At 40.6% G+C, this 25,935-nt stretch overlaps 1 protein-coding gene across 2 annotated transcripts in view; it reads right to left on the reverse strand.

Annotated features, from left to right (window-relative positions):
• PIK3R1 (phosphoinositide-3-kinase, regulatory subunit 1 (alpha)) overlaps window positions 1–25,935 on the reverse strand; it is an 82,208-nt gene that overhangs the window by 10,979 nt on the left and 45,294 nt on the right. The window contains exons 3-7 of one of the 2 annotated variants that reach the window (XM_012664600.1): window positions 16,417–16,509; window positions 15,890–15,964; window positions 10,384–10,515; window positions 9,385–9,586; window positions 9,105–9,184 (exon numbers count right to left, since the gene is read on the reverse strand). In XM_012664600.1, the coding sequence (XP_012520054.1) occupies window positions 9,105–9,184; window positions 9,385–9,586; window positions 10,384–10,515; window positions 15,890–15,964; window positions 16,417–16,509 (582 nt within the window). Of the gene's footprint in view, window positions 1–1,540; window positions 1,857–9,104; window positions 9,185–9,384; window positions 9,587–10,383; window positions 10,516–15,889; window positions 15,965–16,416; window positions 16,510–25,935 lie in introns of those variants that run through there. The other variant, XM_012664601.1, reaches the window with a different exon arrangement.

Below are 25,935 nucleotides of genomic sequence, written 5' to 3' on the forward strand. Positions count from 1 at the left end.
CTTGGTTTAAAAATCTTACAAAGGCATCAAAATGGTATACCTAAGCTATATTTTACAGTCCTTAAATATCTCCCATGTATATTAAAAGCAGAAAGGATCAACTCTAGGTATTTAATTTCAGTCCCCCATAATTTGCTGAAAACTCAGAATTCAAACACTGTCACAAATGCACATTAGAAAGAACAATTAAAAGAAAAGGTATAGATAAAATTTCCTCCTCTACCAAATATTGCAAAGTTAAAACTAGACTTTTCCGAATAGGAATGCAGATGCCTATGAGCAGAAATAATAAACATAACTGTCAACATTATTAATAATTTTAAGGTTAGTGTCTAACAAAACTGGGCAAAGTGAGATGCTTCTTTCAAAAAGAAAGAGGCTATATATATCAGAAAGCAGAGTAGAGATAGTTATCTTTGCAAATTATTTCACTAATAAATCCATCTTTGATGCTAATATTGCTTGAAGGCGAGGGTGACGTAATCTTTTTTTTTCGCTTCCCCCCTCCCATTTCAAATGCCTCATTCTGGGGACAAACATTCCTTCTTAGTAGTATTTAATATAAAGAAATCAATTTCTCTACAAATCTAATGTCTCTTCGAAATCATTCTGCATATAATCCTGTTACCCTTCCTGGAGCCTAACATACATTCCCACTGTGAGCCAATCTCTCTTTACATTCGCAATATCATCACGGGGGGAGGTTTATCCCCCTTACGTAAATGAGGCTCATCTTAAAAACTATAGTGGGTTTTGTGATCTATGTACATGTGTATGCCACATACTTGTCAATTTAAAGACCACAGAAGCCCTGACATTCATTCTTTTGAGTTTCTATCAAATTTGGAATCATAAAATATTATGAAATTTAATTCATTTTCCCATTACTGGAGAAGGCAGGCTCATCATATCCTCTCCCACCTTCTCCCACTCATGCTTTTCTATTTGCTTAAGGGTTTAGATAAACCTAAACTCAAATTCAAATAAAAATGGTAAAAGTGGTGGTGGGGTAGGATCTCAGATAAGAGTCAAAAAAAATTTTTCTTAGTTTAATAAAAATGTCGACCCTCTCTCGAAAGGAAGGAGACACATCCTCCAAGCAGCGGTGGCAGGTCTAACAGCCCAGAGGGCCAGGCCCTGCATTTGGGAGCCCTTGGTGCAAACCATTCCGGCTGCTGGATCTCAAGTGGCAAACTGACCCAGGAGGAGGCAGGGAGACAGGTGATTTTCCATGGTCTCTCCAAGCCCTGGCTTGGCACCAACTTCCAGCCAAGCAAGCACTTTGTAATTAGTACCTCCTTCCTGAACTTCCAACATCAACCCCACCTTTCCCCCGCACTGTCCCCCCTCGAGGACATGGGGGAGTGCCTCCCCTAATCTCCCATCTGCCCTCCCCAGGCAGCGCTTACAGGGGCGTGCGCGCACAGACACACACACACCAAGCACGCACGCCCCAAGACAAACTACAGAAAGGAGCCGTTCAGATAAAAAAAAACCGCAGGGAAGGGGCAGAGAAGTGCACAAATTCAAGGCAACTTACTTTGCAGGTTATGCATTTCAACGGTTTCCCTTTGAAATGCCTGTCTCCGACAATGAAAAAAAAATCCAAAAAGCTGTTCTTCCATCAAGTGGGCCAAGTCCCGGTGTCTCCCCCACCGCCCCCCCAGCCAGCTCCGGGCAGTGCGCGTGCCCGGTAGCCGCGAGTGCGCGCGCAGGGGTGGGGGCGCTGCAGGGCACCCCCCGCCCGCCGGCTCTCTGGGCTCCGCACCGCTGGTCCCCGCGCCCCGCCCGGCCGGCACAGCAGAGTGTCGCGGCCGCCGCTCACTGCCGGCTCCCCAACCAGAAGCCAACTGGATTTCGCTACTGTACCGGGGAGGAAAAGAGCCCGGGCGCTCGCACGTCGTCTCCCCTAGATAAAGATCGCAGCTTCATGATTAACTTGGGCAGGTTCAAATATTTGCTGAGCTAGGGATTTCGGGAGGGGGAGGGGAGCCCAAGTCAAAGTCAAAGTTGTCATCGGCTGAGAAGTGGCCAATGCAAGACCAACTTGCTCATTTTCGCCGAGGAAATGAGAAGGCCATTGTGAGGGGACCCAAAATAGTCTAACTGGCCGCCGCGCGCGCTGGCTGGCTCAAGAAGCCGACAGTGAAGCGAGGCACTATGCGCAGCCAAACACAGGAAGTGGCTGAGCTAGTTCAGCAAAAATAGAATCAAAGCCTCACTTGTAAAGGCCTGAGCCTCTTGGAACAGCCCAGAACGCAGTGCCTCGCTCGTGTCCACCTCCTGCACCTCGTCCCACACACTAGCAGACAGACCCGCAGGTGTGACAGGAAAGCCCTGACCAAGCAACTCAGGCAGGAAGCAGAGGACAGACACGTTCAATGGCAGGGGGGCACCCTCAGGAAGACTAGTCAGAACTCCACATGCATCCTACCCTCCATGACCACGTGAAGATTAAGAAAAAGTAAAACACCTGTGGCTCTTGTGCGGTCAATTTCAACTCACATTTAAATGGCCATATGACCTTCTAATTAAAAGGGGTTGTCTGCGTTAGGTTTATGTGCTGGGCACACGAGGCAAGGGATAGAAGGGTAGAGAAGGGCATACCGTTCTGGTGGATTTTTGTCCTTTATTTGAGAAGGGTGCAATGAACCACCATTAGGATTATTGGCTACTATTTAAAGAATTAAAGTTTTACTTAAGAAAATTTTCAGTTGCATCAGCACTGATGGCTTTAATGTTATCCAGAGAACAGTAACTATAAAAATCACAGAATCACCAAGCTTTAAATCAGAAAGTAATTTAGAGATCGCTTCGATCAGTTCCTTCATGCTACAGGGAAAAAAATCTGACCCAGAGAGGTGAAGTGGTTTGCACAAGATTATGGTGGTAGGACTGGAACCCAGCCTTCTGAAGCTTGGTTCCAAATTCCCTTCTCTACCCACCGTCCTGCTCCTCACTTTCCTCTGCCACATAGAGTACAAACTGACAAATGAAACTGAAGGTAATTTTTAAAGCCACATGCAAAAAAACTTAACAAAACTCTGGCTTTTTCTATTTTCTATATTTAGCTTACTTTAATTTTTTAAAAAAATCTACCTTTTCATTCCTTTTGCAGAAAAATGAGATCCGACAATTTTACCCTTATACTTTGTATGGGAAGGTGATCCAATGGTCACGTAAAGTCCACACAGGCAAACAGCAGGAACCACCTTTAGGGCTACTTGAAGTATCTCGGAAGTATTGCTAAACCCACAATGAAAGTGATTTTACAAACTTTCCTTTGGTGCAATTAATACTGAAAAACTTACTTTCCCAATGGAAAAAACAGTCTGTAAGTGAATCTGCCATCTGATCACAGGGACATATGGTTAGTTCAGAGAATACCCCTGCATCCTGAGCTGCATAATCTTGCCCCACTTTTAAAAATAGCCTTTCTAAAACTAGAAACATTGGAAACATCAGTCTCTTAAGCATACCTGTCTGGATTCACATTATGTTTCATGTCAAAACCATCTAAGATTAAAATGCTCTGTAAATCCATCAGTATATTATCCACTGGAAAGCAGTACACCCTCTACTTACAGAATGAAAGTCTTAAAATAGACTGGAAAACTTTGCTTCAAACACATTCCTCATAATACGTACAATCATCTACCATGGTTCTATTATATTACTGAAAGTGTGAGCTGAATCTTTTCCCACTGCATTTTAGTCTTTGAAAAGAGACCTGTAAGACACATACTCCTTATTTGCTTAAAAAGGGAGCCCTCTGCTGGTAGTATAGAATCAGTAACTCCTGCTTTGGGAGAACATGGTCAATTTTTTGTATTATTTTGTTCCTTTCACACACTATGTCCACGTTTCACATAAACTAATAAACATAATTTTACAACTGTCACTTAAGCTAGAGGGTTCACCAACAAATAACTAGTAAATCAAAATAACAAATTTTAGAATAACTTAAATATTTTTCATGTGTCTGCTAAGCTCTTTTAGGAAAACCTGTATTTTAATGTAAGCATTTCTCTGGGACCTCAAAGACCTAGGCACACTGGAAAACTTAACACACATAACTGAAAACTAACTTTCCCTTAGGGATTCTTTAAAACAATATGTATCACTGTTTCTCTCCTCAGAGTTTTGTAAAACTCATTTCAGAGGCAAATAAGGCCATTATTTCACTTCTCAACAGATGTAATCTAGTCAGGAAAATGTCTCTTGATCATTAAAATATGTTTGAAAGTTATAGACTGAATATGGTATCTCATGTGCAAATCACTGTCAAGTAGCAAATGTTCCACAAGCAGCTTTCAACCTGGAAATGTTTTTGTGAGCCATCATTTATGAACAAAAACCATTTTAACGAGGGCAGTGAGCAAAAAAATTAATGAACCAAAATCTTCGTTTAAGGGTAAATGAATATCTCCCTTCATAATTTTAACTTAAGACAACTTGGGACAGAAGGGCCTTTCAGGATGGTTCAGATTCTTTATCCCACATCCAGTACTCGTAATGATCCTATGCTGAAATGTCCATTTAAGTTTATAAATAAACCCAGGTTCACATATGCATAAAACTGGACACATTCTACAATGTTTCTGAAAAGGCACGCCCATTGCTCAGCAGAATAAAGAACTCCTCCCCTCTAATTCAACCCCCCCCCCCCCGCCCCCAGATCCTGTCCCTGGAGACAAAGAGAAGGCTGCATAGCGAAAACAAAAGTAAAACTGAGTTTTCCTCTCCAATGCGTGCGCACACTGAAATACGTCTTGTTTTTGGAGCACAAATAAAATTTACTAGTTTTTGATAAAACAGTGGGGCTCGCCTCTGTTTACTTCTACTCATCTATTATATATACACCCATTTTGCTTTCAAAGTTTCATTTCTCACCTTTGAAATAACCCTCTAATGTCAGATCACATTTTAAACCTAATAAAAATTAAATCAGAGAAAAGTAAAACTCTGAAAGTCATTTCCCTCTACCTTACTGCTTGCTTTAGTCTTGGTTGAAAACCAAGCCCAGAGCATTTAAAACAAGATTTATGAATCAGGCTCTTCAGGATGAATGTTTTGCAATGTGCCAGTGGTTAAAAATTAACTCTGACAGGTGTAGAAGGGCAGGGGGCAGAAAGAGTCGTTTATTTTCCACTCTGGGTTTGAGGGTGCAATATTAGACTTCAATTATACTACATTAGTATTTCTGAGTATATCCATGAAATCTGAAATATGTAAATACACTTATAATGGGTTTCATTCAAAGGCATCCTGTGTTAAATGGACCTATTATTACCTTGGTTGCCCTATAGAAATCTCCTTTAGTTACCTAAATTAACAGGGTAATCATAACATAAATGATTCAAAAAAACATGCTGTTTGGCTTTAAATATTTTTAAGACTTTTTGTAACAAAGGGAACAGCAAACTATCAACAAACTTCTGAGAGCTTATTCTAGGTGCTTAGCCTTTCCAAATCTTAGTTTTCCTTCTTACCTCACAGGGTTGCTGGATGTATTAAAATGAGTTGATGTGTGAATATTCTTGGGAAGTTTATGAAACAATAAAAAGTTTTTTTTGGATGATTATGCTGTACCCAGTTCTGTGCTAGTAAGAGTTCAAAAGGAGAAAAAGCCTTCATCCTTGCCCTTTAGAAACACAGTTGAGTAGATCAAACTAATAGAAAAAACTACGGAGCGGTTAAGAGGACAAGGTGCTTAAGGGGCATAAACATATCGAACGGTTCGACTTAGCCTGCATATAAAACGGGGAGGATGTTCATCTGGGTGCAGATGAAGTGTATGGCACTGTTTGAGGCTGCTGTGTACAGCCGTGCATTTTGCGCATGTGCAAAGGCACCTAGGCAAGGTAACATAGGAGTGGCACTGAAATACAGCTGCTCCACTCACCAAGCCACAAAGTAAGGGTATCATTTAAGGGCACCTTCCTCCTTCCAAGCAAGGCACCCACTGGGATGGCAACTGCCCAGAGTGTCTCAGACATGCACTGAAGCCCCTACAGGCCCCAGAGGCCCCAGCTCTGCTGGCTGGGAATGTGGGGTCAGCAGGGAGAATGGCCTGATAGGATTCAGGACCGAAGGAGTCAGACCTACTGAATGAGGCCAGCCCCCGCAAGGCCTCAAAAGCTAGAGTACACAGTAGATAGTAGCGAGACAGGGTCATGGGTTTCAGTATTTATCAGCTCATTTAATCCTCATAAAAAACCCAGGAGAGAGGCATTATCCCCATTCCACAGTCTGGAAAACAGTTTGGAAAAGGTGAGTCACTTGATGAAGAACTTGGCAAGTACACAGCAAAGAGTTGGGATTCAAATCCAGATCTGTCTGACTCAGAAGCCCACTCTGTCCTTTCCATCGCACATCTTATGGAGTGATTCGGAGCCTTATCCTGAAAGCTATAAACAGTGCCTTATGGCTCTTTACTACCTGTGACCCATAGCAGCTCTTTTCACATATTTTTAGTATATTACATGATTGAAACTTCAGAAGAGTTTTTGATTGGACACTAAAAAGCAGCTCCACTGCTCATGAAGGTTCTGAAAACCCAGGCAGCCAGGGTTGGCAGGCAGAACAGACTGGAGTCCAGGGGGCGGCTCCTGGGCAGACCCAGTTCTGGCACACGCTGGTCGGGTGGCACAGGGTAAACCTCTCAGGATCTGTTTGCCTCAGTCTCTTCATGTCCTAAACGGCAAAGTTGGACAATGCTTGCCACTCTAAAATGATGCTTTTTATACTATCACTTAAAATATTTACTGCTTTTAGAAAATACCAAGTCATGATTTTTGTACTTTGCAGTTTATTGCAAATGACTGATTTATGACCATTCGCTGGAGAAGTACTGGTGCTTGGCTTCCAAAGCCTTCTGGTAGGCATGTGCTGGGGCAGTGATGAAGGCCTCTAGGAAACTGTTGCATTTTTGCCAGGCCCAAGAAATTGTTTCTTCAACCCAGGGTGCCCTGCCAATCATCTGTACTGGAGTCATTACAAAGGTGTTCAGGATCAGGATGTTTTGTTCCTGGCGTGGACAGTATAATGTTTTCACAAGTGAGAGACACTGAAACACCCATCTAATTCCAAAGGGCCTACACACTTTTCAGAATTGTTAAAAGATATCACACAAAGGGAAAAACGGCTCAAGCTAGGGTTTAAAAATTACTTGGATTTATTTTTTGAAGAGGCCTCATGAATACTGGGATAATCTAGCAAATGTTCAAGGCTTTGTCATTTTTTTTTGCAGAGCTGACAGAATTAATCCTCCTTTGAAACTGACGCACCAATTTCTTAGTAGAGGAATGTAGGGTCCTCTGACACATCAAGCAGCTTTAAGGGTATATTATGAAAATGGTTGCAGATACATTTTTACTTTGGTGGAATTAGGCTGAGACTGATAAAGATGTTTAATCAGTTTATGCCAGTCAGAGTAATCAGACTCCACCACTGATTCTACATTTTGTGTAGTAGAAATTCTCAAAAACTCCACGTGATAAATTCACGTAAGGGTATCTGTCAAGCCCTGTCTGGCTTTTAGCTTCCATGTGTCTCCCCTCTCCAGAGGGGTGGTCGCTGAGAAGACCAAGACCACTCCTGAGCCCTTCACTGTAGGGAGGGCCCAGCTCTCCCTGGTCTCTAAGAGACACCTCAACACTGGTCAGGAGCAAGTGAAAGAGCTCAGCTGGGCTTATTCTTGCTACTCCTCTTCCTTCCCCACCTGTGCCGTTACTCTAGGAATCGGTAGTCAACAATGGCTCAAATGCCATGTTCCATGCCACGACCCCCACTGTTTCCTACTAAGCCAAAAGGAAGCCTCTGAACACCAGCACAGAGCTCCCAAATCCATTCACAAGTGACCTGCGTAGTCACACGAAATGCAAACCTTCTGGCCACCCCCTGAAGTCCTAGGCCATACCTATTGACAATCTTCTCTGACACAGGTCACCTACAATTCTGGGCATCCTTGTTAAACATTCTGCTTGCTACGGAACATCTGGAACATCCACGCTTGCCTCATCTATTATATTTGATGCCTTTCCCACCTTTGGTACCATATTTTGGGCGTGTCTATAGAAGGCCTTCCCAACACCAGTATCTTGAGTGGTTACCTACACTCCATCCTCTATTCCAGCCCTGCAGGTGGGTTTTGAGCCTAGGCCCTTGCCTCTCTCAGGCTGCCCCATCCACACGCAAATAACCCAGCCTGGCTATGCAATACCCAATAGAAAAGTACAACTTAATTCTCCATTAAATGATGCTGGTAACTGGTCTCCATGCCTGCTCATACAGAGATAAATACGGTAATCTACATGAGTTACCTATAATACATAATATATTCATGGTGTTTCATTTAAATTCTAGGCATTAGACTCAAGCAACACTGTCTACTGGTCCTGAAATTTCACTTCACTTACAGGATCCTAGTCACTATTCTAAATGATCAGCTTCCATTAGCTAACTTTTAACCAGTATACAGCATAGTGAGGTTGTTTAGACTTTCCACAGTAGATGAAAAATACATCAATTTAAATTAAACCCACTGCTAACATGGTGTACATTTCCTGCTTTGTTAAATGGCTAATTGAACGGCAGCCTGCTTTCAAAGAAGTGTCTGGCTTGCTCTAACTTGCTGCAGTGAATGCCCCGGTTTCATACTGCTTGCATTATTGAAAATGTTTATTTTGACAGACATTTCTCAGCATACCTGCTTCCAAAAAACACATTCCAAAATACTTTAAATTATATAGTAATTATAAATCCCCTACTTTGTAAGTATTAGAAAAACAAAAATGTCAACAACTAAAATGAACTCCATAAATTTATTCAACAAGTAGAAGCATAAATGTTGAAGAGTACAGGAAGCTCTCCCAACTCTTACCTAAAACCAAGACAATTTAAAATCTGCAAATGTTGAAATCCAGATAATATTTACTGTACACACTACCACTCAGCTATTTTTTTCTTTAAATCACAAGGTAACATATGACTATGGATTGTAATTCTACAAGAAACTTATGTTACTTCAGGGAGGTCTACAGCTGCCATTTTTAAGGCTCTCAAAAATGAACAACGAGAGAACAGTGTTCAAAAAGCATTACCTGGTGCAGGTTGTCGTTCGTTCCATTCAGTTGAGATTAAAATTTCTATAACTTTTATGAGGTGTTCAGTATTATCAGAGCTGCAAGAAAGAGAGTTTTATTAGAAACCTTTTCCTTAAAAACAAACTCATTTTCATTTATACACATTCAAGTGGATGTATGTGATAGAAATTGGCACATGCATATATTCAAAGTAGTATCTTCAGGACGCATTTAATGACCAGTGAATTCAGGAATACTTTCATCACCCCAAAATACACATTTCTCTTCTTTCACTTACCTGGCTGCTGGGAATCTGAAAAGCATAGGGCTGAAAATTTCAGAGAGCACTCTTGCATTCAAGAGATTTTTGCTGGAGGTTTGAGAGAGCTTGAAGAAATGTTTTAACAAATACTGAAGCGTAAGCCAATACTGATGAGGTATGTTAGGCGACCTAATGAACTTCTTCAACAGCTGGATATATTCTTCGGAGCTTTGTACTTCTGTAAGTTTAAAAAAAAAGAGAAGAGAAGAGACTGAGAGACTGTTTCTAGGTATTAGTGAATAAACACCTAGAAAATTTCTGTTCTTTCTTCTAGCCACAGAAGCAGTCATTTAAAAAGTTGTCAGGAGAAGCACACAGAACATTTGTTCTTCTCAGTAGAAAATGCATTATGAGAAAGTAGAAATCTCAAGTCAAATGGAAATGCAAGAAACTCTTCGTGTAAGAAAACCACAAGCTGTTCAGAGCGTGCTGGCAGAAACCTGCCCTCTATTGAGCAGCTTCAAGTGTGATTGGCTAACTCAGAGGAGCATCAGATAAGTATCACAGGTTTTAACTTTGAAGGTTACGAACCACAATTTCCTGTCCCCAAAGCACGTAACTGAGCCATAGCTCCTAACACTGGCAGCCCTATTCCCTCAACACGTTCTGTGAGGGCCACTCAGGGAAGATGATGAGAACATCTCCAGTCACTCGGGTCCTGGTCCTGGTTCCCTGAATCTGACACTAGTATTTGAAACACCGTGTCCTTCACCAACGTAGTGAACTTTGTTAAAACTGACAGGTTAGTGATTAGCCATTCCAGCATGGGGATAGTCTTAAGCAAAGGAGAATCTGGGTCTTCTACTGGATGCTCTGGTAAAGGAGGAAGTTTTGGTGCTAGTGAGGAGGAGGAGACGTAGGTTACTGCTACTATTTTCTAACTACTGCTCCTATACATGCAGCACTTAATAGAGTTTACAAGCACATCTGCATCTCAACATATGTTCAGCGAGGTTCTCAGAACAGAAAACAAACCTGGGGCTAAAGAAATCATTTCGCTGTAAACGGCTACCGGAATGACAGGATTTGGTAAGTCCAGCAGATAGCGTTTGAAAGCGTCTGCTAAAACGTGCACGTCGATCATTTCCAAGTCCACAGAGGCCGTGTCTAGGAAAGAAACATTTTAAGAAATATTCAGACATTTAAACATCAGTGTGGCCAATTTTCTGAATGTTTGACTTCAGTGTGGCAAAGGAAAAGAAGCAATATGAGGACAAACATAAGACACGAAGTATTTATCAGCAGTGTTTCTCACAGGGGGTGGTCCTGGGATTTGGGGGAGAACAGTTTTTCTTTGTGAAGATCTGCCTGACAAGCTGCAAGCATCTAGCATGCCTGGTCCTCAGACTATGATGCTGGTAGCACACTACCAAACTCTGGGCAACAAAAAATAATGCCCCTGTTATGAGCTGAACTGTGAAGCCCAAACCTCACAAAGTTACTTGACTGTATTTAGTAACAGTGCCTTTAAAGAGGTGATTAAGTTAAAATGAAGCCATCAGAGTGGACTCTAATCCAATCTAACAGATATCCTTCTAAGAGGAGGAAATGAGGACACAAAAATAGACACCAGGACGCACGGCACACAGAGGAGAAGCCGTGTGAGGACACAGCGAGAAGGCAGTCATCAGCAAGCTGCGGAGAAAGGCCTCAAAAAACCCAAACGTGTCTGCACCTTGATCTTGGACTTCCAACCTCCAGAACTGTAAGAAATAAAGTTGTTTTGTAAGCCACCCAGTCTTCTGTGGTAGGTTGTTACGGCAGCCTGAGCAAATTAATATAGAACCCCAAACATTTCCGAACATCCTCTGGAGGAAGTCTGATTGAGAAGGGCTCTACCTAGGGATGGCTGGTCACATAGTGAATGTTTCCAAAAACCTCAACAAAAAAATGACATATGCAAATTCCTAGATTTCTTAAAACCTGAGTTGATAAATCCTATATTTCAGAATTAATGTACATTTAACCAATAGAGTGATTGATTAAACAGTACGATATTACAGAATTTTAGCAACCAATCTCAAGAATATTGATAAAAAACAATTTGAACATTTTCAGAAATGTTTCTCCCTGATCCTGATTTATTAATACTAATCTAACCTGCGGGCATCAGACCATCTGAGAGAAAAGATAAGACGAGCCTATCTGTCCAGTAAATCGCTCAGCTGGAAAGGAGGTGAAGCAATTCAACAAAGGGATGACACTAATCAAAACCACACTCTGAGCACCCATTATACACAGCGCTCCGAATACTTGGGATAGAAAAAAGCACAATGGCCAGCAGAAAGCAGGGGTGCTGGGAACAAAGACGGGGCAGGAGTGGCCACAGGCATCTAGAAAAGGAGAGAGGCGTCTGGCTCCTGCTGAAGGACGCACACTAGCAACACGAAGGGGAACTCCAGGACAATTACCTGGGGACTCCAGTTCTCAGTGGAGAAAAGGTGGGCTGATGGGCAAGACACTACATTTTTGCCCAGCTTTATGAATTGTAGGGTTAAGAATAAATTGGAAAGCAGTACTGCTGGAAGAAAAATACCAGTTTTGGTCGTCGAATCAAAGTGCTGGGGACTGAATTCTAATGCAGTTAGGAATGTGCAAGACATTGTCAAGACCTCACATAGCTTGGTCACTGACTAGATTAGCCATGGCTTAGGAGAGAACGAGGACGTGTTCATGTTTACTCCTAAATGTGAGCGTGAGTAGGAGAAGGGGTATTCTAGACACCCTTGAACTAAGTATGATACCATAAATCACTCTAGGTTGAGCGTAAGACTAAAATATTCGTTGGATACATCTTTATCACAAACCAACCTTGCCTCACTAAGTAGGCAGATGTTATGACAGCTAATCACATAACACCACACAGCTCTAAGAAAAGCCAGTCTGGAGTAAAATAGGAATAGGTCAGTTTGAGGAGAAGAATTAGTAAACTTAAAAGGTGAAGAGGCAAAGTGTTAAATCTCTCAAATGTCCTACAATTAACTAACCAGGGACATATCACATCTCTAACAAGTGTAGGAAAGACAACGCTAGGTCTTTGCATAAAGGATCTATGTGGAAGGTAATGCAATTATGGGTGTAATTAGACACTCTCAACTACAATGTGTTTCACTACAGGAACACTCTATAGTCACCCACTATTTGGCAGACTTCTGGCCCACCATATATGTCAGCCTGTATGCTTCATTTAATGTCTCTTTGCCCAGCAAATTATTATTAATTTGCTCATCCTGAAAACCGTGACAAACCGTTTGGTGACGCAGTATAAATGTTAAGATGCTAAATATCCAGCACGTTCCCCTCTGTGCTCCTTGCAGTGCTGATGCGCCATCCCTCTACCAAGACACTCCCCAAAGAGTGTGGTACTTATGTGGGATTCTGTGTCTCCCCGCGCTAGACCGGGAGTACCTCAGGGCAGGGACTGTGGTTCTCCCCTGCCCTCACTGTATCCCTCAACGTCCAGCACACACAATGTGTTAATTGTTGTGGACTGAACTAGCAAGCCCTTAAAGTGAGGTTAATTCACCAAAAACCTCCCCTCCACATGAAATGCATTCCAAAGAACGTTTATAGTGTTTAAATAAAATTAGTTTATGCAGATCTTTGGATACGCTTGCTTATCTTATGTCAAATTCCACTAGACTTGATGGCATAGTATGTTTTATTTCCTTTGGTAATACAACTTCAAAAGTTCCTTGGAGTTTCTGACCTCTACTGATTCTTTTTCTGCAATAAAACTAACCTAACATGCCCTTCCAATAGCTACACGCATCTGTCACGGGATGACTTTGGAAGAGCTACATAATCTTTAGGTCTGGGTTGGGGGAATTTACATCCTCTTCTACCTCACTTTTCACTGAGTCTACTCATGCCAGGTAACCAGTAAACTCTCCAACACTTCACTCCTGCCTTCCACGGGAATGGTGTCCCTTCCTCACCATCTCTATCTAGGTTAGTGGTTCTCAGTGGGGGTTGGGGTGGGATGCCCCCCACCAAGACATCTGGCACTGTCTGAAGACATTCCTGATTGTCGTAATTGGGGGAGGATGCTACCAGCACCTGGTGGGTAGACGCTATGGATGTGCCTAAACATCCCAGAATGCCCAGGTCAGGCCCCTACTCTTTCAGAAAAGAATTATCCAGCCTAAAATGTCAATAATGCTGAGGCTGAGAAAGCCTGATTCAGGTTAAAAGAAACCAAAAAATGTCGGGAGAAAATTCATATCATTCAAACTCATATGAGACAAGAAAGGAACAATTCATTTTAGGGCGAAATTAACAAAAGAAAAAAAAAGAACAAGGGCTTTTGGAGTCAGAACTATTTGGATACAATTCATAGCTTTGCTACTCAGCTGCTGAAAAATGTGAGAGAAATTACTTACCTAAGGGTCAGCTTCTTTTTCTGGTAAGTTAAAGTAACTAAAACTTCCATTGCAAGGTTAATGTGTGGATGAAATAGAATAACTTAGTAGGTGCTAATAAAAGTGGGTTATTGTCCCCCATGTCTGTCCTTTTCAGACATCGGTAATTCACAAGGTTGGTTAAAAGCCATGGGTTTTGGTTTTTTTTTTTTTTTTTTGGTCAGGTATAAAGTGACTTAACTCAGAGCTTCTTCTGGAAAGTTATGATATTTTTATGTATTGAAAAATCTTTGAGCTGGAAACAGTCTTGGAAGAACCACTCCCAAGTTTGGACAATGTTTACTTTTTTGGGGGTAGGGGAGCACAAATTCACTTTTTTAGCAGAGAATCCAAATGAAATCAGTTTTCTATGTATGAGTTTTGATCTCTATGGAGAAGGAAAGCTGCCTGTCCAAATATATTGTCTGATGTGAATCTTGGTTGTTTACTCCACCTCACAAGTATGAGAGAGGTGTGAATTTTTTGGGGGGTAAACTGCATCATTTTGTATTGGTCACGTTAAAAACCTAACCACCATTTCTCAAAGAATTTCCATTTCATCAGTCTCTGATGTCTGAACATTTCCTGTGACTTTCAACATGTTCAATTTGACCAGTTTTCTGACCAAAACAAGTATCTCTATTCCAATTGGCTAAGGAAAAAATTCAGTGTTTTCTTATCACCCTGAAGCTGTTAGAAATACAGAAAAACAAACCTTTTCACCCTGAGTTTTCTGCGAGTCGATTTCTAATGACCGACTCTGTGGGAAGTACAGAATATAGAGCAGCAAAAAGGCTACACCCCACACGTGTGTGACTGGTTTCCACGTACAAAGGAAAAATAAAGTTGAACAAATTTTTTTTAAGTTTCAAAACACTTGATCTGTACACTTCAAGTGAAAGTATTTACTGATAAAGGTAAAGTCTCCTCCTTTTCTCCAAGAAACATCTTTTCTAGAAATTTTCATAACCTGCCTCATTTTGAAGCTGCCTCACACTTCATATTCTCATTTACTATCATGTGAGCATTCTTCATACAATTATACTTCTGAAGGAGATTCTTTCAAAACTGGGTTTCACTCTTTTTGGTTTAAACATCCAAATTTTTGGTTCCAACGTTCAAATCTGTGAGGCAGAAAATTATTTTTCTAAAAAAAAAAAAAGTATTGTGAGGGAATGAAGGATCTAAGAGACTCTAGAAGTTGATATGAGAAGATGACTGTCTGGAATGATGGCAAGTAAACTGATGTGTACAGTTTTTTCTATATGCCAAACTGGGGAGGAAATAATAGCAAAGCCACCACTTAGCTGAACTAATTGTCATTCAACTAATGGTGTGCTGGAGATGGCTTGTACCAGCTCACAAGAGCCAACTGTCCTCAATGCTTCCCAACTCCACAGCCAGTCACATCACATCGGTTAGCCTGAAATCAACTATGGTGGGAATATTCACTCCACGAAATGGGCAAATGCTACAAACCGGGATTTTTTCTTCCTGGAGAATTAGCTGATCAGCACACCACTGAATGTATCAAAATCATGATGTTACTTAACATATACATGTATGATACGAAAAACAAGCAAGCTAGAAAGAAAGGAAAGGGAAAGAGAAAGGGAAAAAAGAGGGAAAAGAAAAGGAAAAAGAAAGGGAAAGGGAGAATGGAAGGAAAAGGTAATAAAAAGATGTCAGAAGAGACATTTACTAAATGACATAGGCTTATAATTTTTTTTAAACTGATCCAGTTAAATTAGATGTAGCCAACTGCAGGGTTGAGGTGGTTTCTCTCCTCTGCAATTCCTGCAGGACCCAGGGCCTCACGGCTGCAATGATGGCCAACATGCCTGCAGGCGGGCGTGCACACACTGCCACCGCAACTCGGCATACAGGCATCAAAGGTTTGCACTGGTGTGCACTGTTACCGTAATAAGGCAGAGAACTGTGTGTGATTTCTAAGCATAAAGTTTCCCTTTAAACTTAGAATGTTGCACGGATTAAATTCAATTTTTTTGTGTGTGCATTACCTGAAACAGAAAGGTAAGCCTTGTCTTTCCCGTTTGCATTTCTAGCTCCGTGACACTCACCACAATCAAGAAGCTGTCGTAATTCTGCGGGGCTGCTGGAGCTCTGGGTTCTGTATAGAGTTGAACATTCCAGACCTAGGACACAAAATAGACCACGTATGCAAAACACAGCTCTCTGGAGAACCTGTGAGCCTGTTGCCAGAGAGACATTCCCACTTCCATCCAGTATCTGTTCTAGATGTGTACCAAATATTCTTGGAGGTGACTCCCACTACTAATCTTATGTGGCATGTCAATAATTTCGGCAAAACCATCTGGCCACTAAGAAGTTAATCATGTTTATTAAATTATGGAGAATTTAATAGTTTCCACACAATGACTACATATTAATCTAGAGTTAGAAATCACAGAGCAAGATTGTTTTCCCCCTTACACAGCCCCAAATAGCTTATGTGTCTAGCACAGTATCTGTACATAGCAGTTAGTAAGAAGTTTACTTAATGAATGCCCAAGAGACAAATATAAATTATAATAGTCATGAAATAAAGGTATAACAAGTGAACGATTCCCTCTGACACTCTGGTTACCTTTCTTTTCGATGGCTTCCACGAGCTTGATAAGAAGAGGGGGGGCAACGTCAGGAGGGGTAAACTGCTCTGCAAGATCCGGGAGAGTCAAGGCTGCAAACAAACAAAAATCCCACCATTATATTTAATTTGGGGTAGTCAAATGCATTAGACCACAATGAAGAATGTTTAAATACAAAATAATTTAATTAGATCTGATCTTAAATTCGGGCCCCAGCAAGAGGGACCATGACCCTGGGCTCAGCACTCTCGGGCCAAGGGGATATGCCTGCTGCTTCTCTCCTAGGACACGCTCGGAGCACCTACCCAGAATCCCGGAACTCCCTGCCAAATGGCCTCTCATGACCTTTCCCCTAGGTCCATTCTCCCCAGGGCAGATCTGCCTGCCCAGGGACACCCCTGGGCCCAGGAGGGCACTGTGGCTGGGTGGGAGGGACTCCGGGTGGGCAGGAAGAAGCTGGGGATGAGCCCAGGTCGAGCTCTCCCCTCATCAGCATGTTCTGAGGCAGAACTCTCAGGGGCCCAAGAAGTCTGAATTCAAATCTGGCCTTCGGGTCATTAGGAGGAAACAGCTGCCCAGGTAAGAGGCTAGAACAGATTTTGTTAACAGTTTGTTAACATGATTTATAACTAAAATATTTAGACGCAGGGTACCTGGGCCTCCTTTTGTACTCTTGCCTCAAGTCCCTCAGATGCCAGGGGTGGGCCGAGTAGCAGATCTGGAAGCCGATACAAGTGATCGCTGCCCACCTGGCATCAAATTCAGTCCCTGTGTAACTGCTGTCAAAGCCTTTATTTGCTTACATATATTTTGGTCGGTTAGTAGTTTAAGAAATATGGTGCATTTATAAACTGATTTTCCGTGTTTTACCAATTGTAATGATACAAAAAAAATAATTGGATGATATTCATAAATAATTTTTTCGGACATTACAATGATAACCATATTGTCACTCAAAAAAAAAAAGAAAGAAAGAAAGAAAGAAAAAAACCACTGTTAAGTAAAAATATTTTTCTCAAAATATTCCAGAAGAGGGAGCTAAATATATTCACCTCAAATTTCTCAAACTGCAAAATATAGGTAAATGAGTCTTTATAAAAACATCTATATGTGCAAGTTATTTATTAGCCATCTATAAATAACTTTTTAGACACTTATGATTCATCACTTGCACTCTCGTCTAGAAATAGTTTATATAACTTGAGAAAGATGAAATATTTGCAGTTTTGTTTCAGTGAGATGCCAGTGGTGCAGTTCTTTATTGTAAGTTCTATACTATGTGAAACAAATTTCTAATTAAGCCCATATGTCAAGTACTAAAAGTCAACACAGAACAATTTATGATATAAAAGTTAAGTTATGTTATTCAACTTTGACACGGAGAACTAAGTATGATTTAAGTCATTTTGCAAACTCTAACCTTCTGGCCTAAGACCCTTTCCAATTGCAATATGCAATGTATAGATGGACATGTGATGTTGCCACCTAGTTCTAATAGCCATTGCAACTACCCAGGATAAAAAGAGAAGAGCTAAATTTTGAAGGAAAATCCTATAGTACAGCACTGTTCAACAGAACTTTCTGTGATGATGGAAATGTTCTATCTGTGCTCTCAATGAAACAACTACTTAGATACTAAGTACTTAAAACGTGGCTACTAAGTATTTAAAATGCAGCCATTGCAACTTAGGAACTGAATTTATTTTAATTGGTTTAAATTGAAATAGCCACTGAACTTGTTTTAATTGATCTGTATTGGATAGCTGTATGTGGCCAGTTCCCAAGGTATTAAAGGTGCAACTCTATTTGCCTGAGCAAGGGCAAATTTTGTCAATGGCAGATGAAAGATTCCTGACTCAGCTTTGTGTTACAGAGACTCCATTATAAAGCTATCCCTGAGGACAGGGCATCTTAACACAGAGCTAATCAATATTTGAACTCAGGACTCTGCAAAGTTTATCATTCAGTTCCTTGGGTGACTTTGTCTTACTGCAACATCTTGGACTTAAAGGCAGAACCAACATACTGTTAAGTTTCCAGAAAGTCACAGTGCAGAGGGCTGGGTAGGAACTTCATCTCTCCTGCATGTCTCAACCTGCCAGAGCGCAAGCATCACCTGGAGAACTTGCTGGGAATACCGATTCCCAGTAATCACACTAAATCCCCAGAATCGGAATATCCGGGAATGGGCCAGTAATCTGTTTGGGGTTAGTAATAAGTTTTAGGACATACTATTTTAATAAGAAAATTCATGTGGGTGATCTCTTGAAAAAAAATCCAATAATGACATCTTCTAAATCTCTAAATGTTAAAATGTGAATGTATCTAAAAAACACTTAAAATGCAATTGCCTTGAAAGTTTCATAGTCTTTTTTAATTAAAAGCATTATAAAATAAAAAGAAATACTATAGAATGAAAGAGCACACCATTTCCTCTGATAAATTATGTCACTTTCCTTTGCCTTAAGCAGATTGTCAGCTCACAAAAGTATCCTCTCCCACAAATACCTTCTACACTGAACAAAAATATCATCCTATCAGCATAATGTATTTATTAGAAGGGAAATATAAAGGTAGAGAAATTGTATGGACTCTGTAGAGAAACGTTATTAATTAGGATTTACTATAGTGTCTCTCCTTAGCCCTCTCAAACTAAGAAGGCCTTGGCTTATGCCAGAACTCAAAAAGCTAAATAGTAAATACAGATACATATCCACACAACTCTCATGCAACTAACATGCCAATTCCTCTTCCCCTTCCCTCATAAATTACACAGGCTTTAAAAAAAAAAAAAAAAAAAAAACTTTTAACGTTGGCACTGAAAATGGAGTTACTTAATAAACGTTTATCTCATCCCAGAATCTTATCAACACGATCAAATATGAAAGTTAAATTAAATAATAAAAGATTTCATCTAATTGTGATTGAACTATGCATCCAACAGTTGTTACATTGCTGGGTTGGCAAATACTACATACACTTCCATCCCTCTCTTTCTTCACTCAGTTTGAAAAAAATTAAAAAAGCAAAACCTTCTTACTTTCCTTTGTCCTTTCTATGTTTCTTTGGCAAAAAATTTTAGTTTACCTACAGTATCCTGGGCTACAATGTATCATTTGTTTTACTCATTCAGGTGTTAGGTGAAGTTTCTAAAAGGCGTTGTGATAGCTACCAGTCAGATGTCTGGGAGAACACTGGAACTTTTCTCAAAATGCACGCCGGACTACTTAAAAAAGGAAAAAGCTACGCACACAGTAGGAAGTATAAGTACTCCTTTTGTAACGTATTGAGTGAATTTCCCACTGAATTTTTAATACTGATAAAAGCTCTATCGTGCAAATGTATGACTCATCACAGCTGATCAAGATTATGCAGCTGAAGTTTTAAAAGGTAAATTTTACAAGGACAGACGATTTTTTTTAAAAGAAAACAATTCAAGGATTTCCTGTTCCTTAGTGCAAAATGTCTATGATTCAATCCATTTCCCCTTTAAAATATTTAGACACAGGGAATGTGAAAGCCCTACTACCTAAGAAGCTTTGAAGTTTATATCAACCACTTTGGGCAGCAGTATCAAGTGTCACTGAAAGTCTAACAAGTATTTCAAAACAAAATATTAATTTTAACAACAATCCTAAAATCAACTATTCCTTTAAAATTCTATTAAATACACAAGGTCAATAATTATTTTTTCCATATGATTTCATTTTAAGACATTCCAAAAGGAAATGACAATTGCTAGGAATTACCAAATTTGGCAAGTTGTTCTTTGCAAAGTCCATGATAAAGTACCACATCATACAGTTTGATAAACTAAAACATAAAACATTTTAGAACTTAAAAAGATTCTAAGAGTATAGATCATATAGGGTAGAGCTACCAAGCAAAACACAAATTAACAGAACACATGATCCTCCTAAAGTTTACATATAAATTCTCATTAGGTTTCATCTTTCAATTTTTATACCTGAATAAGCAACGAGTTTTGGTTTTGAGGTCTGCTGTAGCACAGTGTACAAGGCTGGAGAACCAAGTCCACTCTTAAGAGTCTGGATAAACTTGTAGATTCCTCTACTACAATCCAACCCCAGTTTTTCACTTAGGGGAATCATTTTTCATCAAAAGAAATCAGAATTGCTTAGAAAGAAGGGAAGAAAGAGTAGCAGAGAGGTCTAAAAGTGGTGAATCCAAGATAGACGTTATTTCAAAAGAAAGGAGGAATCGGTCTTCAGTGTTGACAAGAACACCGATGAATCAGGTGTCCCAGGTTGTAGAAAGAATTTCTGATGACACATCCCAATGCTGCACTTTCCACCAGTTCTATTTTTCCCCCTTTGCCCTGGTGACAACCAATCACAAGGAACAGAAGAGAGCCTTCTCTCCAAACTTACGCCCTTCCCAAACCGCTAACGCGGACAGGCCTCAACAGTCCCTGGGCACCAGCGGTGTGTGGGAGACAGTGGCATTCTTTGCATTAAGTGGTGCCAGCACTGCTACGAAGTGCAAGATGAAACCAGCACACAGCTGCACCTTTTGGAGGCGTTCTCCATAAAAAAAGATATTTTAAAGTTAGTGCCTGGCACAGCTGAGTGGAAAGTTTAAGCTGAAACCCTGGGACTCCAGAGACTGCCCAAGCCAACTATTTCATTACTGATGGAAGCAGCTTGGAAGTGTGTGAAAAACTGCAATTACCTCTAAAAATGTAATACAAATACACAGAAAAGAGTGTATATGCAAAATGTGGATCAATATTATATCAAGATGTTAGTCTGTCTACTAACTGCTGCTGAATCAAAACCGTATTCCTATCTCTCTCACAACTTCAAATGAAAAATGTACATTCTGGTGGGCAAATCTAATTCCAATTTTCTTCTTAAATAAGCTTTTTAAGCACACTCATACTTTATGCATATAATGATTGATATCCTGAACTTTAAACTTCTTAAGCTCTATCGACAGTGCCACAACAAATGTTGGCTTGTGCTCTTTGGGAAAGATAATGAAGCTAAAAACCAAAAACAAAGCACAGAATCATTTATGAGTTCCTTAATTTTGGGACATACCTGTTTAATCAGTAGTACAGAAGTGATTAAAAGCACAGGTTTAAAACCGAGGAGGCCAGGGTTTTAATCCTGGCTTTTGTACTTACTGAGTGTAATCTTGGGCAAGTTAATTAACTTGAACCCCAGTTTCTTCATCTGGAAAATGGGAACAATTATGTGAGGTAATAAGGATTAAATAAATAATATAAACAAACATGATAGGCATAGTGCCAAGTATGTAGAAAGCACAAACTAATGGATAGTTATTGTTAGAATTATTCATGTAACCTTTGTTATTGTTAATAGATTTTTGAAATATCCAATTACAATGACAAATTTTAAGAACAGAAACTATCATAATTAAGAAAGAAAGAGTCTTCTCAATACTTTTTTAAAGGCAGCAAGCTGGAAGCACATTTGGTAGACACTTGCATTTTGACTTTCTATGTATAAACAATACTCAACATCTTCTCAGAAGTCATAACTATCATATTCTTTTCATTTTATGGCACTTTTTCCCAATAAGAGCTACAATACTAACCCATTAGAGTTACTAGACTTCAATTTTCTGAATGTGAAGGAAAATAAAGTTGGAATGATTGTGTACTAAATTATATTGAGCTTGGCAGGAACAAAGACTCTTTTGGGAGGAGGAGGAGGAGGAGGGCAATTGAAAATGAGAATACAATGAGTAGATGTGAAAATAAATCTTCAGCCATAACTCCACATTATTTTCTGAGATAACTAATAGAAGAGAATGAAGAGTTGCCAACAGATTTAAACGGGAAGTTTGCAAATCTTTTCAGATACCCTAATTAGTCTTTAATACCTTTACGTTTATCTTCTCCCACTTATCTCTTCTGCTCTACAGCTTAAAAACAAATGAAAGGGATGCAAGATCCTCTTCCCATTAGTTTTATTCCTACACAACAGACTGGTATAGGAAACAAACAGCAGGCAAAGATCTTATTAAACATAAGCAGACATTACAGCTTTGTTTCTGACAGCCTTAGCTAAAGCCGTGGAGTTAAGAGATAACTGAAATGCAAGATTACACTTAATCTTTGACAGGCTAGCCTAATTAACTGTGATTCTTATCACCTAAGTTGGCGTCTGATTCAAAGATTACAATTTACAATTTACAGCATACAGCAAATTAAAATGCTAGGTAGGAGGTAAATGGGGAAGAAGGGACCTCCCCATCTCCCTACCAAAAAAAAATTTATAGTTGAGTCCATGAGATTTTAGAGGCCAATGATTTATAAGGGAAGTTGGTCTTTTGGTCTGTTGGCTTAGAAAGACGTCATATAAAGTGTGATGAAGAAGCCCCTTCCCCAACCCCCCGCCAAAAGCAAGCATACATGCAGTGGGCGATTGGCTATCTGCTGAATGAATGAGTGAAGGAATGACTATTACTGAACACCAACTAGAAGCCACATCACCCCATTAAGTATTTTACAGACATGTGTTTATTTTTCATAACAGTTCAAAGATGGATAGTCGCTATTAACCCCAATTTAAAGGCAAGGAAGTTGAGACTTAGAGAACTCAAGTCATTTGGCCAGTGTCACAAATCTCCTAAGTAATGCCTGAGTTCAGCTCGGGCCTGTCTTCCCTCTGTCACAGTATGCAAGTCCCAGGAAAGGGAAGAAACCTATAAGTTTTCCAAAATCTCTTGCCAAGGCTCCCTAATTTAAAAGGTAACTGCAATAAGGGTGTCATGCGACACATCGATATTTGATGCTTGATCCCACAAGGGAATAATACTTTCTGATTATGTTCAAGTTAAGCTATTTTGATAATATCAGTTTTTGCACTTTCCCCCCAAACAAGCAAATTAATATTCTCTCTTATTATAAACTATTTTAAAATGCAGATAATGCACTGTAAACAGAAAAGCAATGGGAGCCCCTGTTCATAGCAGGAGCAGAGGTAGGGGCATTCCAGATGACCCACGCTACCTCTGGCTGAGGGTGAACATGTGGAGACACTCGCTTCTCTCCCACTTAGATCTGATAAGGAATTTCCTAGTCAAACCTATAGAATGTTTGAAATGCTTAAAAATAATAAAGCAGGAGCTTAAAATGTAACTTGAGAAGCCCGAATGTCACAAGCAATTGAAGGATCCCAGGATCAGGATTGGGCTGGGATCAGGAGAGGAACTGGAGAGAAAGATATTACTGGCGAAACCAGAGACCAGAAAGCAGCTTGGGATCCAGGCTGGAAACTCACTAGCGGCGGCACAGAAGCAGGACGCTGGCTGACCAAGGAGAGTGAGTGGAGAGCGAGAGGAGAGGGAACTGCCAAAGAGGCATATTTGTCCAGCTACACAGAACAGGCAGTTTTAAGCAAGCCTGGATAGAAATCAGAGGAGAAAAGCAGCACCAGATTCCATTCAAATAACTACAGAGAGAGTAGGGTTTTTTCCTCTGACATTGTTAAACATACTAAAAAGTTGAAAGACTCGTTCAGTAAATGCCCATATATATTCCACCTAGATTCTACAATACAATTAACATTTTATTATATTTGTTTTGCCACATATTTACCCATCTAGCCATCAGTTTTTTTTTAGATGCACTGCAAAGTAAGGTCCAGATATCAGTTGCTACGGACTAAACTGAGTCCCCTCTCCCCAAATTCATATGTTGATGCCCTAACCCTTCATGTGATAGGATTTGGAGATGGAGCCTTCGGGAAGGAATTGGGTTTAGATGAGGTCATCAGGGTGGGGCCCTCGTGATGGAGTAGTGCCCTTCTATGAAAAGCCACCAGAGAGCTTGCTCCCGCCCTTCCCCTGTGAGGACACGGCAAGAAGGTGGCCACCTGCAAGCCAGGAAGAGAGCCCTCACCAGAACCTAACCATGTTGGCACCCTGATCTCAGACTTCCAGCTTCCAGAACTGTGAGAAATAAATTTCTGTTGTTTAAGTCACCCAGACTATAGTGTTTTATTATGGTAACCTGACTTACATCACTACACCCCAAAAAGAAAAAAACCTTCTCTAGAAAAAGTCAGAGTCAATCACAAACTCTACAGGTATGTAGTTAATGCCCTCCGTGTGTCAGAATATCTCCAACGGCAGTGATTCAGGCAGAGCTTCCCCACCTTTCATGTCCACATTAATAACCTGGTTCCAGAGGTCAGGGGTGGGGTCTGGGATTCTGCATTTCCAACAAGCTCCCAGGTGATGCCCATGCTGCTGGTCCTCGGACATTCTGAGTAGCAAGGACTAAGGATGAGCCCACCAGCCACAGAAAGAAAACTCAAGAAAACTCACTACAGGAGAAGGATCTCAATGAATAACGTTCTAAAAACTTGTCACCTAAACGCCCCAGGCTGCTTGGGCTGGTCTTATACCAGACCCCAGCTGACAAACATTTAAACTTGTGTCAGGCAGAGGATGCTGACAGGCGGGGTTAGCTATCAAATCGAATTAGGTCTGATATCATATTATACTTAATTAGGTATCAAAAGAGAGAGATTAGCAGTGGAAGCTCTGCTGCTCTGTGCATCTGTGTACTGTTGTGCAGGGAGGGACTGCCCGAGTCACAACTTTCCCAAGGTCACACAAAGTCCAAGCAAAGGCCTAGAACTCAGTCCTGCGGACACTCGCGTCAGAGCCTTCCTCACCACACCAAAGGGAACTCAGCTCTGTAAATTTGGTGTGTGGTGTGGGGACGGGGTAGAGAAAAACAGAAAATGTTAGAAAAATCACAGATTACTACTACTACGACTAGTGACAGTTCCCGCACAGTGAACACTTAGTGTCTGAAACTATGCTCCATGCTTTACCCCATTTGATCTGTACGACCTTGTGAGGGAATTATAATTGTCCCCATATTACAGATGAGGAAACTAAGATTAAGAAAAGTCAAGCAAGTTGTCTAAAGTCACGCCAGCAGTAAGTGATAAAGCTACGATTTTAAAGAACAGATGGGATTTCAAAGCCAAGTATAACTCTATGAATCCAGGTTGCCTCCTCAGGTAGTCACGCTGTTTGACACCATTTGGGAGGTTACAGAGCCATGAGCAGAGGTTGAAAAATCTTTGCAGGATACCAATGGAAAATCTCATGGCGACAATTAAAATCCTTAGTGACAAGAGGTGCGTTTGTTCAACTTGAGCTTGGACTGGAGGGCCAGCTTCTCACCATCACCTCTGCTTTATCAGGATTGAACCCTTGCCAGCCCAGTCGGCCAGGCTAAATATTTTCAGGACAGCGTTTATTAAATATTTTCTCAAAAGGCTAAACTAAGCACATTCTTCCCCAAGGACGTAATGGGTTTTATCCGGCTAAATATAGCTGGCTAAAGGTATAACGGACTCTTGTGGGTTAATCATCGGGTGGGGAAAGGGCCCAGAAATGATTTTTTTAAATAAATATTTTGTACTTATATTTTCAAGGATCCCAGGATGAAATTTAGTAAAATAGGCTTAATAAGCACATGAAGAGAGTTAAAGTGCCCATGATCA

Source organism: Propithecus coquereli, unplaced genomic scaffold (assembly GCF_000956105.1).
Source record: "Propithecus coquereli isolate 6110/MARCELLA unplaced genomic scaffold, Pcoq_1.0 Scaffold9, whole genome shotgun sequence".
In the NCBI taxonomy this organism is placed as follows: domain Eukaryota; kingdom Metazoa; phylum Chordata; class Mammalia; order Primates; family Indriidae; genus Propithecus; species Propithecus coquereli.